The 19,978-nt window shown below is 47.7% G+C and overlaps 1 protein-coding gene across 1 annotated transcript in view; it reads left to right on the top strand.

Moving 5' to 3' along the window:
- The window catches only part of CAPG (capping actin protein, gelsolin like), an 81,241-nt gene that overhangs the window by 36,023 nt on the left and 25,240 nt on the right, over positions 1-19,978 (top strand). Inside the window, exon 5 of the mRNA XM_033920992.1 lies at positions 18,794-18,955. Coding sequence (XP_033776883.1) covers positions 18,794-18,955 — 162 coding nt within the window. The remainder of the gene's footprint in view (positions 1-18,793; positions 18,956-19,978) is intronic.

The following is a 19,978-nucleotide window of genomic DNA, read 5'->3' as shown; positions in this document are numbered from 1 at the left end:
CCCCAGACCGCCGACGGTCGGGTTTTAGAGGATTCCCTCTCAGCTGATTTTTTGACAGCTGATGCCGGCTTGCCTGCTTTAGCGGCTGAGACTATTCAGGTTTCTCAGCCGCTTCAGGCTATGGAGGGAGCTTTTTTGGCGGGAAAACCGCCATCTTCTCTGTCTGGCCCCTCCATTTTGTCTTCCACCTCAGGTGACCTTCCCCCTGTTTTGACTATGCAGGGGCAAGGTTCTGCTGGGTCCCCTGCTGTGGCAGGGAGTCCCTTGGGACCCTCGGGGGGGTTTTCTCCTGAATTTTTCTTTTCTTTATGTAAAGCCTATTTTCAGGCGGCTGGGGGTCCCGGTTGCGCCCAGGGGGTTTCGGGGGGTGGGTTTTCCTCCGCGCTCCCTGCGGCTTTGCCTCTTTCGTCTGGCGTGACGTCCCCTCCGCCGCCTCCCTTGTCCAAGCGTCCGCGGGTGTCGTGGGACGAGAATTTGTGGTCGGAGGAACGGGTCGGTCTGGAGGAGGACCTGGACCCTTCTGAGGAGTTCCAGGACTCTCTGGAGGGGACGGAAGCTGGCGGCGGGTTGTCGGATTTCCCGTTCTCCAGTGACGAGGCGTCCGTGGTGCGTCTTTTTCAGAAAGATGAGCTGCCTGACCTTATTCAGCAGGTTTCTTCGGTCTTGCGTTTTGAGGACGCGCCGCCGGAGACTCCGCGTGTGGGGGACCCCCTGTTGCGGGGGATCCGTTCCCCGCTCTTTTCCTATGCATCAGGATATTCGGGATATTATTCTGGAGCAGTTGAAAACGCCGGAGACGCCGTTTCGGCTGGCGCGCAGCATGGCTCGCCTGTATCCCATTCCTGAAGGGGATCGGGCTACGTTAGCTTCGCCGGTCGTGGATGCGGTGGTCTCGGCAATTTCCAAGCGGCATACCGTGCCTGTTGAGGGCGGTTCTGCCTTGCGGGAACCTGAGGAGCGCAAATTGGAGAGCATCCTTAAGCAAAATTTTCAGGTCTCTGCCTTTGGGGTCCAGGCGGCTATTTGTGGGGGACTGGTCGCTCGCGCCGTGTTTCGGTGGGCGGAGCGGGTCTTGGATCGAGAGTCTGACGACTGGTCTCTGGTGGATCAGGAGGTAGCGAAGATTGAGATGGCGGCCTCTTTCCTCTCAGATGCTCTATATGACTTGGTGCGGATCTCGGCTAAGTCTATGGCTTTTGGCGTGGCCGCAAGGCGTGTGTTGTGGCTGCGCGCTTGGGCAGCGGATGCTGCGTCCAAAGCTAAGCTTACTAAATTTCCCTTTCGGGGGTCGTTTTTGTTTGGAGAGGATTTGGATAAGTTGATTCAGACTCTGTCGGACTCGAAAGTTCCCCGTCTGCCGGAGGACCGTGCCCGCCCGGCGTCTCGGGGGGGTGCGGCCCGGGGGCGTTTGCGGGATTTTCGCAAGTATCGCCCTGGGCGTGGGGCTGCTTTTTTCCAGTCTCCGGGTTTTTCCCGGGGTCGGTTCTTCCAGCGCATGCAGCCCTTTCGGGGGGCCCGTCGGGGGGCAGGGAATCCCTCCGCCGGTTCCCCCGCTTCCCGTCCTGCACAATGACGCCTTGCCGGAGCCCCCTTTGGTTCCGGTGGGGGCCCGGCTGCGTGAATTTTTCCCCAAATGGGCCGAGATCACGTCCGATCAGTGGGTCCTGGAGGTGGTGCGGGACGGTTATGCCCTAGAGTTCGCCCGCTCTCTGCCGGATTTTTTCCTCGCTTCTCCATGTCAGACTCCTGTAAAGACGCAGGCGTTTCGCCAGACCCTTCAGCGCTTGCTAGATCTCAGGGCAGTTGTACCTGTGCCCCCTCCGGAGTGGGGCACGGGCAGGTACTCCATTTACTTTGTGGTGCCCAAGAAGGAGGGGACCTTTCGGCCCATCCTCGATTTGAAAGGGGTCAACAGGGCTCTCAAGATTACCTCTTTCCGTATGGAAACTCTGCGGTCGGTCATTCTAGCGGTTCAGCCGGGGGAGTTTCTCACTTCTCTCGATCTGACGGAGGCCTACTTGCATGTTCCCATTCGGGCCTCTCATCAGCGTTTCCTGCGCTTTGCGATCTTGGGTCGGCACTATCAGTTCTGTGCGCTTCCCTTTGGGCTGGCCACGGCTCCTCGAACGTTCACCAAGGTGATGGTGGTCGTCGCGGCTGCCTTGCGGTCGGAGGGCATCCTGGTACACCCCTACCTGGACGACTGGTTAATTCGGGCAAAGTCGTTGCAGGAAAGCTCCCGGGTTACTGCTCGGGTGGTGGAGTTTCTCCGGTCGCTGGGCTGGGTGGTCAACCTTGCCAAGAGTCGGTTGGTCCCGGCTCAGCGTCTGGAGTACCTAGGGGTGCTGTTCGACACCTCCTTGGGGAAGGTCTTCCTCCCAGAGAGCCGGGTGAGCAAATTGCAATCTCAGATTCGCCTGCTTTTGGCGTCCCGGTGTCCTCGGGCGCGAGATTTCCTCCAGGTCTTGGGGTCGATGGCGGCGTCCCTGGACGTGGTGAGGTGGGCACGGGCCCACATGCGTCCTCTCCAGTATGCTCTGCTCCGGAGGTGGTCTCCCCAGAGGCACGGGATGGATGTTCCGGTTCCCCTGCGAGGCTTGGCGCGCTGCAGTCTGCGTTGGTGGCTCCAGACCCCTCACCTAGTTCAGGGGGTGGGTCTGGATCTCCCGCAGTGGACGGTGCTCCTGACGGATGCGAGTCTCCTGGGTTGGGGGGCTCAGTGTTTGGGTCACTCAGCTCAGGGCACCTGGTCCGCGGAGGAGGCCGCCTGGTCGATCAACGTGTTGGAGACCAGAGCGGTCCGTCTGGCGCTGTTGGCTTTCCACTCCCTGTTGCTGGGCAAGTCGGTCAGAGTGCTGTCGGACAATGCCACAGCGGTGGCTTATGTCAATCGTCAGGGGGGCACCAAGAGCACTCAGGTGGCGCAGGAGGCAGCTCTGCTCATGGTTTGGGCGGAATCCCATCTGCTGGACCTCTCGGCCTCTCATATAGCCGGAGTAGAAAATGTTCAGGCAGACTTCCTCAGTCGTCACTTCCTAGATCCAGGAGAGTGGTGTCTCGGCACCGAGGCGTTTCAGTTGATAGTGCAGGCTTGGGGGCAGCCCCTGATGGACCTGATGGCCACGGGGGGCAACGCCAAAGTGCCCCGCTTCTTCAGTCGTCGCAGGGACGGTCTGGCCGAGGGTCTGGATGCTCTGGTCCAGCAGTGGCCAACGGAGGGGCTGTTGTATGTGTTCCCTCCTTGGCCGCTGGTGGGCAGAGTGCTTCTTCGCATTGTTTACCATCCAGGTTTGGTGGTGCTGGTGGCGCCGGATTGGCCTCGCCGTCCGTGGTATGCGGATCTGGTGAGGCACCTGGTTGCGGATCCTCTTCCTCTGCCTCTCTCGGACGACCTTCTGATGCAGGGTCCCATTCCCATGTTCGACCCGTCTCCCTTCTGTCTTACGGCGTGGCTCTTGAAAGGGGTCGCCTTAGCAAGAAGGGATATTCAGACAAGGTGATCTCTACACTGTTGGGGTCCCGGAGGCTTTCTACCTCTCGGGCTTATGTGCGGGTTTGGCGTCTATTTGAGGAATGGTGTCGGGCGCGGGGAGTGACCTCTTTTCGCGCTTCTCTGCCTAACATTCTGGAGTTCTTGCAGGATGGCCTGGATAGAGGCCTGGCTTGGTCTTCTCTCCGGGTTCATCTTGCGGCCCTGTCGGCTTTTCGAGGGTTAGTGTCAGGTCAGCGTTTATCGGCTCTTCCTGATGTGATTCGGTTTTTGCGGGCGGCCAAGTTGCTTAGGCCTCCCCTACGGCCCTCGGTTCCCTCTTGGGATCTTAATCTGGTTCTCTCTGTTTTGGTGCGTCCGCCTTTCGAGCCTTTGGACGTCTGTTCTTTGAAGGACCTTACTTTGAAGGCGGTCTTTTTGGTGGCCATTACTTCTGCTAGACGTGTTTCTGAGCTGCAGGCTTTCTCTTGTAGGGCTCCCTTCTTGGAGTTTTCTAGGGAGCGGGTCGTCTTGCAGCCTGTTCCTTCCTTTCTGCCTAAGGTTGTTTCTCCTTTTCATGTCAATCAATCGGTGGTTCTCCCGGTCTTGGGTGGTCGGGAGGGCTCTTCTGAGCAACGGCAGCTGCGCAAGTTGGATGTCGGTCGGGTCCTTCGTTCTTATGTGCAGCGGACCCAGGAATTCCGGAAGTCCGATCATCTCTTTGTCCTCCTGGCGGGTCCTCGTCGGGGAGCTGGCGCTTCTAAGGCTACTATTGCGCGCTGGATCAAGGAGACGATTGCTTCCGCTTATCTTCTGAAACAGCAGCCTGTTCCGGAGTTTCTCAAGGCTCATTCCACTCGGGGTCAGGCGGCTTCTTGGGCTGAGTCGTCGCTCGTGCCTCCTGTGGATATTTGTAAGGCTGCGGTTTGGTCCTCCTTGCATTCCTTTGTTCGTCATTATCGGGTTGATGTGCAGGCGCGTCGGGACGCGGTGTTCGGTGAACGTGTACTGGTATCGGCCCTTCGGGGGTCCCGCCCGTGAGAGGGACTGCTTTGGTACGTCCCATTCGTAAAGTTAACCTCTACTGGTCTGGAGAGTGCTAAAGAAGGAGAAATTAGGTTCTTACCTGCTAATTTACTTTCTTTTAGCTTCTCCAGACCAGTAGAGGTCCCCACCCTGTCTGTTGTTGTTGTTGGGGCTGTTGCGCGGGCAGTTTTTGGTTTTTGCTGCGGGTTCTAGTATTTTTCTAGGGCCGGGGAGAATTGAAGAACAGCGGCTGTGGCTCGGCTGGCTTAGCTGGCGAGCTGTGGGGACATTCTTCCTTCGGGAATTTCTCCTCTGCATTTTCCAACAGCATTTTGGGTTTGTTCTTTGTTACTCCTTTCGGAGTATTGTGTTTTCTCTCTGTTTTTTGTCCAGTTCTTGGTTCTGCTTGGCTATTCGGCAGACTGAGGGAAATAGAGAGGAGGGGCTAGGATATACTGTCCCAAAGTTTTGTTTTCAGTCTCCACCTGCTGGTCATGATTAGATATATACCCATTCGTAAAGTTAACCTCTACTGGTCTGGAGAAGCTAAAAGAAAGTAAATTAGCAGGTAAGAACCTAATTTCTCCTTAACTTGCACATACTACCGTAATTCAACCTGAATTCTCTAAGCACTTACAGCTATGTGTCTATAAACTAATTCGTTCTAACATATTACTACATTCTTATGATACCTGATACTGGCTCACGCTGTCCAGACTCCTTCAAAGCCGGTGGGCTATCACAAGCTTGCTGCTCTACATGTTTGCTTTTAAAAGAAAATACAGCGGAAGGGTGTGTCCGCTTTGAAGGCGGAAGTTGTCACTGCCGGGAAAATTCTCTTAAATCGCTAACCACTCGATTTCCACATTCAGGCCCTTGTATGTAGTAAATCACCCCTTTGGATTCGCAATCGGTTCCTGTATTCAAAATGAAATGACGTCCTCCTGAGCCTGGTATCTCAACATGGGTGGGTATATAATGAAGACCACCCATGTTGAGATACCAGGCTCAGGAGGACGTCATTTCATTTTGAATACAGGAACCGATTGCGAATCCAAAGGGGTGATTTACTACATACAATGCCCATGCAAAAAAATATACATAGGGCAAACGATCCGTATGATAAAAACACGAATCATAGAACATTTAAGTAATATCAGAAAAAGTCGTATCTCCGCCCCTTTGGTTTCGCATTGGATGGAACAATCACATGCATTAGAAGATTTGAAATACACGGTTTTGATCCAAACACATATCACAGAGGGTGATGTATCCAAACTATTAATTCAAAAGGAACAACGCTTCATATATAATTGGCAGACCTTGCAACCAAAGGGCCTGAACGTGGAAATCGAGTGGTTAGCGATTTAAGAGAATTTTCCCGGCAGTGACAACTTCCGCCTTCAAAGCAGACACCCCCTTCCGCTGTATTTTCTTTTAAAAGCAAACATGTAGAGCAGCAAGCTTGTGATAGCCCGCCGGCTTTGAAGGAGTCTGGACAGCGTGAGCCAGTATCAGGTATCATAAGAATGTAGTAATATGTTAGAACGAATTAGTTTATAGACACATAGCTGTAAGTGCTTAGAGAATTCAGGTTGAATTACGGTAGTATGTGCAAGTTAAAATGAGGTTTAATTTCATTTCTAGTGTCCCTCCCTGATGAAGAGGTGAAACTCGAGTCGGGGGGATGGGAATTGGATGAATGAAAGAATGGTTTCTGGATTTTAAAGAGCACTTTGATTTATTAATACACAGTCACCAATGAGAATTATCGAGAATACAATCAACTACCTCCTCATTCAGATAAGTACTATCAATATATCTGAATATGTTTTAAGTTATCTAGGAGGCTTGGGGACAGGTGAAAGCGATGATGGTCCCCTCGTTATCCTCATTGCAGTGACTTCACTATATTTTGGGTAACATGGTCTGAGCACTTCACCATAATATTAAAAAATATATTTTTTATAAACAACATAATTTATAAACAATATGATATTAATATATGACAACTGTGAAAACATAAGTAGAGGCTAATTTAATGTCTGCCATACGATCATCTTGCACGATGCCATTGATAATTCCAAGAAATTCAAACGCATAGTTTTTGCTTCTCCAGCTATCAGGTATACTATAATACTTCGCCATGTGCTCATTGATATCTTGAACAGAAAGCATTGAAATATTCATCTTAATGGCCAGCACAACACTGTCGACATGAACCTTAATTTCATCAGGACTGGAATGCTTCCGTTCATTACTAATTTGCCTGTTTTCTTTTTTGGTTGGGCTTTCAAGCAATATGTTAACCAGTCCCCCTCTTAAATTTGGATTTTTACTTCTGAGTTTCCTAATTCTGTCGGTATGAGATTTACTTGATAGATGGCGTTTCAGAAAGTCCAGTTTCCAAACATCATCCCATATTTTTCCAGTAGAGAATTTTCCAGTTGCTTTGGCATCTTAACAATAACAACACACAACTCCATCATCTTCGTCATAGGTAAATATTTCACACAGTCGATCATGCATTGTATTTCGAGATTCCGGTGTCTCCATTTCAACAATTTCTTCAAGCCATTCAGACCTAAAAGCTGTTGCAGCTCTCTTGCATTTTACACTTTTCACCATTCGCTGTTTAGACATTTTAAGAGTTATATCTGGTTGCAATTTAATAAATGAATATAATTATACAACCGCAGTACCACGCTACACACTACAATTCCACGAAATAAACAATATGGCGAAACTTCAGGAAGTCAAAAAATCGGAAGTGTTTCATATCCTATGGGCCATAGGCTATGGCCCTATTGGGCACATGACGTGTCAAATTCAACTGCCAAAGATAACGGAATCACATGAATGACTTAAAATTTATATTATAGCGCTTCAATAAATGTGATAAATGGGAAATCAGAACAGCTGGTCTTCTGCAACATTTCATTTTAGCAGTGAAAATCATTTTAGGCAAAAATTTATTTTTTTGTGCGCGCTATTTTAATTTCTGTGTGCAGGTTCGGCAAGTTGTGTGTGCGCACATAAGCGCACAGCTTAGAGGGAACAGTGGTCTTGAGAATCAGTGGGAATGGAGGGAAAGTGTAGAGAAACTGACCCGTCCAGTCCAGGAGGAAAGCATCTGCCTCGAGATGCTGGGGAGAATATATCCAAGAGCAGAATTGAGGTAGCTTGTTGTTGAGGAGAGACGCAAAGAGGTCTACATTGAGCAAACACCTGACAGAGAGGCGGGGAATTGAGTCTCCATTCGTGAGGTTGCAGAAGACGACTCAATTTGTCCGCCAGGCAGTTGTGCTGACCTTGAATGTATACAGCTCTGAGAAAGATGTTTTGATGGATTGCCCAATCCCACAGTTTCAGAACCTCTTGACAAAGGGAGTGAGATCCCATACCTCCTTGTTTGTTGATATAGTCCATAGCGACTTGGTTGTCCGTCCGGACAAGGACTACGTTGTCGTGAAGGTGTTGAAAAGCTTTGAGAGCATTGAAAATCGCTCTGAGTTCCAACAGATTGATATGACAAAGACGGTCTGCGGGAGACCAATGGCCTTGGTACGGAGACCGTCTAGATGGGCTCCCCATGCGTTGGTTGACGAGTCTGTTGTGAGAACCTTCTGATGAGGGAGAGTGTGGAACAGCAAACCTCTGGAAAGATTGGAAGAGAACATCCACCAGTGGAGAGACTGTCTCAACAAAGGAGTTACTGTAATCTGTTGAGAAAGTGGGTCGGTAGCTTGTTGCCACTGAGATGCCAAGGTCCACTGGGGTATGCAAAGGTGAAGTCTGACAAAAGGAGTCACGTGAACTGTAGAAGCCATGTGACAGAGTAGAATCATCATTTGTCTCGCTGAAATTGATGTGAGATGAGACACTTGATGGGAAAGGCAAATGAGGGCATGCTGACGTGATCAAGGCAGGAACGTTGTGAGGTAGACAGTGTCCAGAGTGGCCCCGATGAACTGAAGAGACTGAGATGGGTTCAACTGGGATTTTGGAAAGTTGATTTCGAACCCCAGACATTGGAGGAACATAATAGTCTGTCAGGTTGCTGCAATAACCCCTTTGATGAGCCAGTCGTCCAGGTATGGAAAAACTTGAAGACCCTCGGTATGGAGAGCTGCAGCTACCACCACCAGACTCTTTGTGAAGACTCTGGGGGATGAGACGAGTCCAAAAGGAAAAACTCTGTATTGTAGATGAAGATTCCCCACCTGAAATCTTAAATACTTGCGAGAGGCTGGATGAATCGAGATATGAGTGTAAGCCTCTATGAGATCCAGAGAGCATCCAATCTCCCTGATTCATCAGGGAATACAAAGTTGGTAAAGAAAGCATCCGAAACTTCTCTTTGACTAGAAATTGGTTGAGGGCTCTGAGGTCCAGAATGAGTCACAAGTCCCCCATCTTCTTCAGGACTAGAAAATAACGGGAATAAAAGTCCATGTCCCGTTGGTTCAAGGGAACCTCCTCGACAGCTCGAAGGCGAAGAAGAGCCTGAGCTTCCTGAAGAAAAAGGGGAAGTTGCGACGAATTGGAAGGACACTCTTGGAGGGCAATCTAGAGGCACCTGAAGAAAGTGAAGTGAGTATCCCTCCCGAAGGATGGTGAGAACTCAGAGATCTGAGCTGATCATCTCCCACTGGTGATAAAAATGGTGAAGACGACCTCCTATGGGCAGAAGAGAAGTCTGATGGAGGGAGGTTGGTATGCTCAGACTGGGAATATCAAAAAGACTGAGCTGGTTTAGCCGCAGCAGGAGTCTGACCTTTCTGCTGTCGTTGTTGCTATGGCTGTCATCTAGGCTGAGGCCTGGAGAAAGCTGGCGTCATTTTTTGAGGATAACGACGTGGTGGATGCTTATATGGCTGAGCAGAAGGAGTCTTAGGCTTCAGCAAAATCAAAGAAGCAAAAGAGTGCTTATGTTCAGAGAGGCGCTTTGAAGCAGCTTCAATGGAATCATCAAAAAGTTCATTTCCCTGGCAAGGCGAGTTTGCTAGACTGTCCTGCAAATTGGGATACATATCAACAATGCGGAGCCAAGCGAGGCGACGCATGGCTACTGCAAAAGCAGAAACTCTGGAAGAGAGCTCAAAGGCATTGTATGTGGCCTGCAACATGAAGAGTCGAAGTTGAGACAGAGTTTGAATAATCTGTTTGAATTCTGGAAGACACTGTTCCTGAAGAGCTGGATAAAACTTAGGCATTATTTTAAGGAAGTGATTAAAATAAGCAGTATAATTGTAATTGAGAATTCTGTTAGCCATCATGGGATTCTAACATAGTAACATAGTAACATAGTAGATGACGGCAGATAAAGACCCGAATGGTCCATCCAGTCTGCCCAACCTGATTCAATTTAAATTTATTTATTTATTTTTTTTTCTTCTTAGCTATTTCTGGGCAAGAATCCAAAGCTATACCCGGTACTATGCTTGGGTTCCAACTGCCGAAATCTCTGCTCATCTACACCCTCGCAGCCATTGAAGCCCTCCCCAGCCATTGAAGCCCTCCCCTGCCCATCCTCCACCAAACAGCCATACACAGACACAGACCGTGCAAGTCTGCCCAGTAACTGGCCTTAGTTCAATATTTAATATTATTTTCTGATTCTAAATCTTCTGTGTTCATCCCACGCTTCTTTGAACTCAGTCACAGTTTTACTCTCCACCACCTCTCTCGGGAACGCATTCCAGGCATCCACCACCCTCTCCGTAAAGTAGAATTTCCTAACATTGCCCCTGAATCTACCACCCCTCAACCTCAAATTATGTCCTCTGGTTTTACCATTTTTCTTTCTCAGGAAAAGATTTTGTTCTACGTTAATACCCTTTAAGTATTTGAACGTCTGAATCATATCTCCCCTGTCTCTCCTTTCCGTTAGGGTATACATATTCAGGGCTTCCAGTCTCTCCTCATACGTCTTCTGGCGCAAGCCTCCTATCATTTTCGTCGCCCTCCTCTGGACCGCCTCAAGTCTTCTTACGTCTTTCGCCAGATACGGTCTCCAAAACTGAACACAATACTCCAAGTGGGGCCTCACCAATGACCTGTACAGGGGCATCAACACCTTCTTCCTTCTACTGACTACGCCTCTCTTTATACAGCCCAGAATCCTTCTGGCAGCAGCCACTGCCTTTTCACACTGTTTTTTCGCCTTTAGATCTTCGGACACTATCACCCCAAGGTCCCTCTCCCCGTCCGTGCATATCAGCTTCTCTCCTCCCCACATATACGGTTCCTTCCTATTATTAATCCCCAAATGCATTACTCTGCATTTCTTTGCATTGAATTTTAGTTGCCAGGCATTAGACCATTCCTCTAACTTTTGCAGATCCTTTTTCATATTCTCCACTCCCTCTTCGGTGTCTACTCTGTTACAAATCTTGGTATCATCTGCAAAAAGGCACACTTTTCCTTCTAACCCTTCAGCAATGTCACTTACATACATATTGAACAGGATTAGCCCCAGCACCGAACCCTGAGGGACTCCACTAGTCACCTTTCCTTCCTTCGAGCGACTTCCATTAACCTCCACCCTCTGGCGTCTGTCCGACAGCCAGTTTCTGACCCAGTTCACCACTTTGGGTCCTAACTTCAGCCCTTCAAGTTTGTTCAACAGCCTCCTATGAGGAACTGTATCAAAGGCTTTGCTGAAATCCAAGTAAATTACATCTAGCATATGTCCTCGATCCAGCTCTCTGGTTACCCAATCAAAAAATTCAATCAGGTTCGTTTGGCACGATTTACCTTTTGTAAAGCCATGTTGCCTTGGATCCTGTAACCCATTAGATTCAAGGAAATACACTATCCTTTCTTTCAGCAACACTTCCATTATTTTTCCAACAACTGAAGTGAGGCTCACCGGCCTGTAGTTTCCTGCTTCATCCCTGTGACCACTTTTATGAATAGGGACCACATCCGCTCTCCTCCAATCCCCAGGAATCACTCCTGTCTCCAGAGATTCGTTGAACAAGTCTTTAATAGGACTCGCCAGAACCTCTCTGAGCTCCCTTAGTATCCTGGGATGGATCCCGTCTGGTCCCATCGCTTTGTCCACCTTCAGTTTTTCAAGTTGCTCATAAACACCCTCCTCCGTGAACGGCGTAGAATCTACTCTATTTTCTCGTGTAACTTTGCCAGACAATCTCGGTCCTTCTCCAGGATTTTCTTCTGTGAACACAGAACAGAAGTATTTATTTAGCACATTTGCTTTCTCCTCATCACTCTCCACATATTTGTTCCCAGCATCTTTTAGCCTAGCAATTCCATTTTTTATCTTCCTCCTTTCACTAATATATCTGAAAAAATTTTTATCTCCCTGTTTTACATTTTTAGCCATTTGTTCTTCCGCCTGTGCCTTCGCCAAACGTATCTCTCTCTTGGCTTCTTTCAGTTTCACCCTGTAGTCCTTTCTGCTCTCCTCTTCTTGGGTTTTTTTATATTTCATGAACGCCAACTCTTTCGCCTTTATTTTCTCAGCCACTAGGTTGGAGAACCATATCGGCTTCTTTTTTCTCTTGTTTTTATTGATTTTCTTTTCTGATACAGTCTATGGCCAAACTTGTCCATGGTATGCCCTCCCTGCCTGGAGGGACCGCAGCGTAGAGCTTAGATGGTTGAGCTTTCTTTAATGAAGATTCCACAACCAAAGACTGGTGAGACAATTGAGATTTCTCAAATCCCTTACAAGATACGGTGCGATATCTGGATTCCAGCTTAGATGGAATGGCTGCAATGGAATAAGGAGTTTCCATATTCCTGAAGAAAGTTTGCTTTAAAACAGGAGTCATAGGGAGCCTCAAGGTCTCCTTGGGTGGATGAGGCAACTCCATGTCGGCCAAGTATTCAGGAGTGTACTTGGAATCAGAGTTGAGATCCAGCTGAAGAGCTTTCCCCATGTCAAAGACAAATCTCGCAAATGAGGCAGACTTCGAGGCAGAAGAACCCTCAGGAGAAGGAGAGCGAGACTTAGGAGCCACTGAATAGGAAGGAGAAGCCTCTCTGGAATATTGAGAAAGAGGCTCAGAATTCAGCCGCACAGTTACCGAAGAAGCTCCACTACCTATGACAGGAGGACTCAGAGAGTGTTTGCACTTAAGAAGCCTCGAATTCGAAGTCCCCGGGGTCCGAGGAACAGAGTGGGTCGAGGCAGGAGGAGAAGGCTCCCTCGAAAGCGGTCTCGATGGAGGAGTCTTTGACCTGGATGGACTTAGAGGAGAAGCAGCCGGTGAGAAAATTTTACGAGACCTATGTTTAGGTTTTGAAGAAGTCTCGACAGCCTTTGATAAACGAGGAGAGGTTTTCTGCTTGAGAAAAGACTTGACTGCGCTTGGAAGCAAGGTGCCTCGAATGCCTCGAGCGATGCCTCGATCAAGGTTCAGGAGAGTGTGTCCCAGGAGGAGGCGAAGAGTCACTGGATGATAAGCGACGAGACTTCCGAGGCTTGCCTTGAGGAGGCTCAAGCTGAGGCTCAGGCTGGCTCGTAGGAAGCAGGGTCGAGGCCGGGAGGAGCTGAGCCATGACCGAGGAAATCTGAGTGGTCAGAATGGCTTTCAACATGTCTTCGAACATAGGCACCGAGACGAAGGGATCAGGTCTTGAAGGTGCAGCAGTGCGCTCCAAAGAGGGCGACCTCGAGGATGAGTATTCCCTATGTTTGGAGGCACGCTTAGCTGGAGGTCTCAAAGAGGCTGGCAGGACCGTAGGCACGGCCTGGGATTCCTGAGACTCTGGAAGCTTCTTAGGAAGGGTACCTGAAGGAGAAACAGGAGACTTACCCACAGATGAAGACTTAGAAGGGACTGCAGGTGAGGCCTTCGAGACCAAAGGTGTCGAGGTCGAGGCCTTGGTCGAGGTAGCCACGGGTGTCGGGGTCGAGTTCTTGGAAGTCAAGGCCGTTCCCAAAGCTGAGGTCGAGACCATCTCAGCAGACTGCTCCATAGTGCCAAATAGTTGAAGAATTTTGGAACGGTGTGTGCGAAGGGCTCGAGGTTGAAGGGTACCACACCGCAAACAAGTGTCGGAGCAATGTTCGGGACCCAGGCAAGCAATACACCAACGATGAGGGTCGGTGAGTGAAATTACCTTGCCGCACTGGCTACACTTTTTGAAACTGGTAAGAGGCCGGGACATAGAAAAAAGAAAGGCCGACAAAAGAATGAGATTCAGCGGCCAGGCCTAGGCCGAAAGGCCGCCGGCCAAAAAGAAACAATAAAAAACTTTTTTTTTTTTTTTAAAAGAGGAGAAAAAGACTCGCGGGCACAGCGACTGAGAAAAACAACAAAGCCGCGGTGCGAGAAGACAACGAAGTAGCTGCAGAGCTGAAGTGAAGAGAACTTCTCAGCTCCGCGGAAAATGTTGAACTGAGGTACCTCACAGGAGACGCGCGCCCTGACTCGGACGGGAAGGCACTCGCACATGCGCAGTGCAGCACTCGTAAGCTCTTATGTTTGCGAGGCTGTCCGCTGCGGGGCTCTGTCAGTGACGACACCAACCTGTTGAGAATATGCTGCCTGCTTGTCCTGGGATAACAGATTTTATACTGCTTATTCTAGGAATAAGCAGTGGATAATGGCCTATGGACTTCCCTAGTAGGAATTTATCCTGCCTCAGGGATCAAAAAAATGTAGATTGTATATAAGTCATCCAAATAAAAAGTAAATTCTTCACTCGGCTCAGGTGGACTAAAATACGGGCTGTGTCAGGTCTTATTGATGCATTATAATAAAGACTAATCTAAAGAACTAAAGTGTTGTCTAGAGTTTTGCATCAAATATATATTGGTTGTGTGACCCTGTTTTATACCTTTTATTGCGGTTTACTTTATACCTTAGCAACCATGGACTTCTGAGGAAGGAGTGTTTTCCGAAACACAGACCGTGTCAGGTCCCTTGATTTGTTATAAGGTGGTATTTTCAACTGCATAAAATATTTGGTATAATAAACATTGCCTGCATCTGGTACATAGGAGTCTGCAGTTTGTTTTTTGTTTTTGCTTTGGCTGGTGATACTTCAGTTTTCGTTGGATTCCTTTGTGTTGTCCTAATTTTCATCCCCACATTTTTGGCTTTCAGAGTTATCCATGGGGTTTGTGCTCTGTTTCTTTATTGCTTGTAAAATTAGTGCTTTGCCATTAATACCAGGAATAGAAATTTCAGCCATGGCCTTAGTACACAGGAATAAACTGCATACAGGCATGCTATGGCCACCTTTTATTACTGCTGTTAATCATTTCTATAGCACGTCTAGGCATACGTACTGTACACATTATATGCAGGCATGATCTCTTTCAAGTTTATTGAATCTTTGGTATATCGTTTATCAAAAACATACCTAAACAGTTTACAAATATCAGAGTATTGTTAAAATAAAATAAAAACTTGGGGATGACAAGACAAAGAGGCTTACCGGATACAAAGGAAAAGTGGGAGAAGGTAAGAGTATAAATACAATATGAAAAATAAAAACGAAATGGGAGGGAAAAACGGGAGGGCAATGGCACACTAAGTTAGGGTCGCTTCGAATCCGGTACTGCCAATTACAAGAATGCTGTTTGGACTCACAATCTAAGTTTTGTACCTGGGTCAATGGAGGGCCAAGTGACATGCCCAGGGTCACAAAGAAGCTACAGTGGATGCTGTAGGATAAGGGGGTCAAGAACCAAAAACAACCTTGAAAAAGTAGGCATTCAGTCTGAACTTGACGTACTGACTCAGGCAGTCTGTTCCAGGCTTATGGCGCAGCAAGAGAGAAAGAACATAGTCTGGAGTTAGCAGTGGAGGAGTAGGGCACAGACAAGAGAGACTAGCCAGAGTTAACAGAGAGGAGTATAGGGAGAGAGAAGAAATACTGAGGAGCTACAGAATGAACGTCCTTGTAGGTCAATAAGATGAGTTTAAACTAGATGTGGAGATGGATGGGGAGAAAATGAAGAGACTTGAGAGTAAAAAGGTCCCTAAGTTAACCAGACAAATTGGACCACATAAAACTCAGCCTTGTCTTTGTCTGGTTTTGCTTAGGCAGTTAAGTACTGAATATTGAACTTAACCAGTTAATGGGTAGCCGTCTGCATAGACCTGGACATGGCCCAGCTTGCATCAGCCCTGCCCTTGGCCTTCCCTTTATTATTTCTACTGGCATAGTTCTTAGGATTCTTTTTTTGTATCAATCTAATTTTATTGAAAGAATGAACAAAGAATACACAACCACAAAGCCACAGAAGGCAATCACAAAAGAATGACCCTTGTCCCCTCCACCCAAGCAATGAACTCTGCTAAATGGATTAAATTGTCCATGGCACTTATTCTTAGTTTGCTCCAAATCTCAAATCACATTTACTCATGTGATCCAGTTCAGTAGTGTTGAGCTATCACAACGTTTCTATTTGAGCACAATTACACACTTAGCTCCAGCCAAACAAATACTCAACCTAGCCATTTAGATATTTTTGTATTACCAAGATCCAATAAATATTCTGCAGGATCAATGGAAATTGAGAGCCCAAACAATATCTCAAATAGGATACAACACTAGTCCAAAACATGTGAATCTTCTGAGAGGTCCACGAGATGTGGAAAATGATCCCCCCCCTTTTCTCCAAGCATCTCCAGCAAACATCTGTAGCACTCGCCACTTTAAATGCATTTTCTTTGATTAAAGTACATATTGAAGCTTTCTTTAACTTCAACAAATATTCACTTTCATTCTCTCCCAAGACCTTAGAAACATAGAAAAAGACGGCAGATAAGGGCCGCGGCCCATCTAGTCTTCCCACCCTAATGACTCTCCCCTATTTAGCTCTGTGCAGGGATCCCACGTGACGATCCCATTTCTTCTTAAAATCAGGCACGCTCGATCACCTGAAGTGGGAGTCCATTCCAGCGATCAACCACTCTTTCGGTGAAAAAGTATTTCCTGGTGTCGCCATGCAATTTCCCGCCCCTGATTTTCCATGGATGTCCTCTTGTCGCTGTCGGACCTTTGAAAAAGAGGATATCTTCTTCTACCTCGATACGGCCCGTGAGGTATTTGAATGTCTCGATCATGTCTCCCCTCTCTGCGTTCCTCGAGTGAGTATAGCCGTAATTTATCCAGCCGTTCCTCGTACGGGAGATTCTTGAGTCCCGAGACCATCCGGGTGGTCATTCGCTGGACTGACTCAAGCCTCAGTACATCCTTGCGGTAATGAGGCCTCCAGAATTGTACGCAGTATTCCAGATGGGGCCTCACCATGGATCTATACAACGGCATAATGACTTCAGGCTTGCGGCTTGCCTAGCCTTAGATGAAGCCCGCTCCACTTGATTGGCAGTCTTCATGTCTTCACTGCTGATTACCCCTAAGTCCCGTTCTGCAACAGACCTTGCTAGGATCTCGCCATTTAGGGTATAAGTCTCGCATGGATTTTGACTGCCAAGGTGCATGACTTTGCATTTCTTGGCATTGAAACTCAGTTGCCAGGTCCTAGACCATTGCTCCAATAGGAGTAGGTCGTGTTTCATATTGTCCGTTGTGCTCTTGCTTGTTATATTACACAGTTTGGCGTCATCGGCGAATAACGTTATTTTACCACGAAGCCCCTTAGCCAAGTCCCTTATAAAGATATTGAAAAGGATCGGGCCCAAGACCGAGCCCTGTGGCACTCCGCTGATCACTGCCGTCGTTACGGAGGGGGTGCCGTTCACCACCACCCTCTGAAGCCTACCACCAAGCCAGTCCCCAACCCATTTTGTCAAAGTGTCACCTAATCCTATAGAACTCATTTTGCACAACAACCTGCGGTGTGGGACACTATCGAATGCTTTGCTGAAGTCCAAGTATTCAATGTCCAAGGACTCTCCAACATCGAGCTTCCCCGTCACCCAGTCAAAGAAGCTGATCAAGTTGGATTGGCAGGATTTCCCCTTGGTAAATCCATGTTGACGGGGATCCCGTAGCTTCTCCACATCCAGGATCTTATCTAATTGGTGTTTGATTAGAGTTTCCATTAGTTTGCTCACTATTGATGTGAGACTCACTGGTCTGTAGTTCTCAGCCTCTGTCCTGCAACCTTTTTTGTGGAGTGGAATGACGTTAGCCATTTTCCAGTCCAACGGGACTCTACCTGTACTAAGGGAGAGATTGAAAAGTGCGGATAGTGGTTCCGCCAGGACGTCCCTTAACTCCCTGAGCACCCTGGGGTGTAGGTTGTCTGGCCCCATTGCTTTGTTAACCTTGAGTTTTGACAGCTCACAGTAGACACTGCTTGTCGTAAACTTAAAATTACTAAACGGGTCTACTGAACCATCCTTTTTTTGTAGCTGAGGGCCGGAACCCGGCGCCTCGCGGGTTAAGACCGAACAGAAGTATTCGTTTAAAAGTTCAGCTTTTTCCGAGTCTGCTTCTACATAGTTCCCGTCTGGTTTCCTAAGGCGTACTATCCCGCTTGTGCTGCGGTTTCTTTCCAGTTTTGGATAAAGTTAAATCTGACAAACTTATAGCCCTGAAAAAATTTATGTAAGAGATACTGTACTCTTCCATTTCCCCAAACCATAAATTTTCCAAATGTTCAGTATCTTCTGGATCATTGGTCAGCCATCCTTGTATTATCATAAAATATTTTACCTGGAAATAAAGAAATGGATCCCTGCCAACTAAATTGTAATGCTCTTTTAAATCATCAAAGTCCAGAATTTCCCCCACATTCAGCATCCGACAGAATCATACCTGCCCTTAGGATGCTTTTTATAGAAACACCCAGCTAGTAAAAATACCAGTTGAAGAAAGTTTGCCTTGGATTCCTCGTGTATTGATTTAACCCAACAATATTATAGTTTATTGAAAGCTTCTATACTGCTATTAATGACTGGGGGAGGGGGGGTCAATTCAGAGCAGTTACATGAGTTTCTGTAATGTGTTACAGTACCGGTATCGCAAAGGATAGTGATTTGTATTGTAATTTACGTAAAGGCATTAAGGAAAAATGGCTGTAACATAAATGATGGGGCATAAAGCCAGTGGCTTGATTATTTACCCCTCTAGGTGCAGGTTATTAGCATGCATGTTAATGAGAATTATTCTTCTAGTGTAGAGCTTATTTTTCTGTGTTACAATCCTTGTGAAACTGGAAATAATCTTAGTGCAGACAACATCGACAGTAAACTAGAAATAAATAGCTGTGCTGAGAAAAGCACAGTTTTACAGAGAAGTGTCCACTTTCTCTTCTCCTCCCTCGCTTCTTCTCTTCTGGTTTGTCTTGTTGGCCTGTTTTGGAGCATCACTTACAGAGCCAGTTTAATTCCCCTTCAGGAAGGAGGCGTGTCATCTGGACTCCACCATGTACAAGGCGAAGTGTCTCAAGGCCCAAAACTGTACCTGGTAAAAGGGAAGAGAAACATCCAAGCAAAAGAGACGGAAATGAGCTGGGACAGCTTCAACAAGGGAGATTGTTATATCGTGGACTTGGGAAATGTGAGTCTAAATGTGTGTGTGTGTATGTGTGTGTTAAGGCATAGACACCTTCAACACAGAGGTCTGCTTTATCTGGGAAATACGAGTCCAAGTGTACACTCAAAGCAGCAAGAGAGATTACAATCTGACATGCTTTAGAAAAGGGAATTTGTTTGTCCTGTGCTGGGTTGAGTGCAAATGCCTGTGTATGTGTGAGTCCAGAAATGTCCATGCATTGTCTCTGTATGCGTGTGTAGACTGAAGCAGGACTTTTGGGCACCGCTGTATGGTGCCACCATTTCTGCACTGCTGGCACTAGACTTTTGGCCGCTTCCCCCCCTCTGCACTGATTTTCAGTACTTGTAGGGAGCAGGGCCTATGCCTGCTTGCTTATGCAGTTGGGGGTCCTTGGGCAGAAGAGAAATATGGTCTGTCTAGCTGGTGCCTGTGAGGAAAGGAAGAACTGCCCTCCGTCCCAGGCACCACCTGGGGCAACTCTCATCTTCAGCCCCCCTGCTGAAGCGAACAGGCACATGCCTTGCTCCTGATGAGGACCAGAGGTCATTACCTGGGAGAGGGCGGGAGAAGAAGAGGACTTTTAGATGCTGCTATTTGGGTACCCAAAATCCAGCACCCAAACAGCAGTGCCCAAAAGTCATGGGAGCCCTGGCCATGTCCATACAGCAACACCCAAAGCTCACCAACCAGTGTTAGGTACCTTTAGGGGTAAGTACACATTTACATGCTCCTTACAGTTGTAAGGTTTGAAGTGTGTCCCCCACAATGTATGGTTGGTGGGGTTACGTGAGAGGCGCCCTTGCACACGCCAGGTCCCAGGTTCAGTTCCCTCACTGAAGATTCACCAGGAGTAGAATCAAATAAGAAACACAGCCAGAGGTGATTGCATAAAGAATATATTATAGAAATAGGCTTACAGAAAAGCAATATTCAGAAGCATTACCATTAAGCATTACAATTAATGAGAGAGCAAAGCAGTTTCCCTGCTTTATAGAGTTCAGAGACAGAGAGTCTGAAGTTCTAGGG

This window comes from Geotrypetes seraphini, chromosome 14, assembly GCF_902459505.1.
Source record: "Geotrypetes seraphini chromosome 14, aGeoSer1.1, whole genome shotgun sequence".
In the NCBI taxonomy this organism is placed as follows: domain Eukaryota; kingdom Metazoa; phylum Chordata; class Amphibia; order Gymnophiona; family Dermophiidae; genus Geotrypetes; species Geotrypetes seraphini.
Note: the sequence above shows the minus strand (reverse complement) of the source record. Positions and strands in the feature narration are given on the sequence as shown.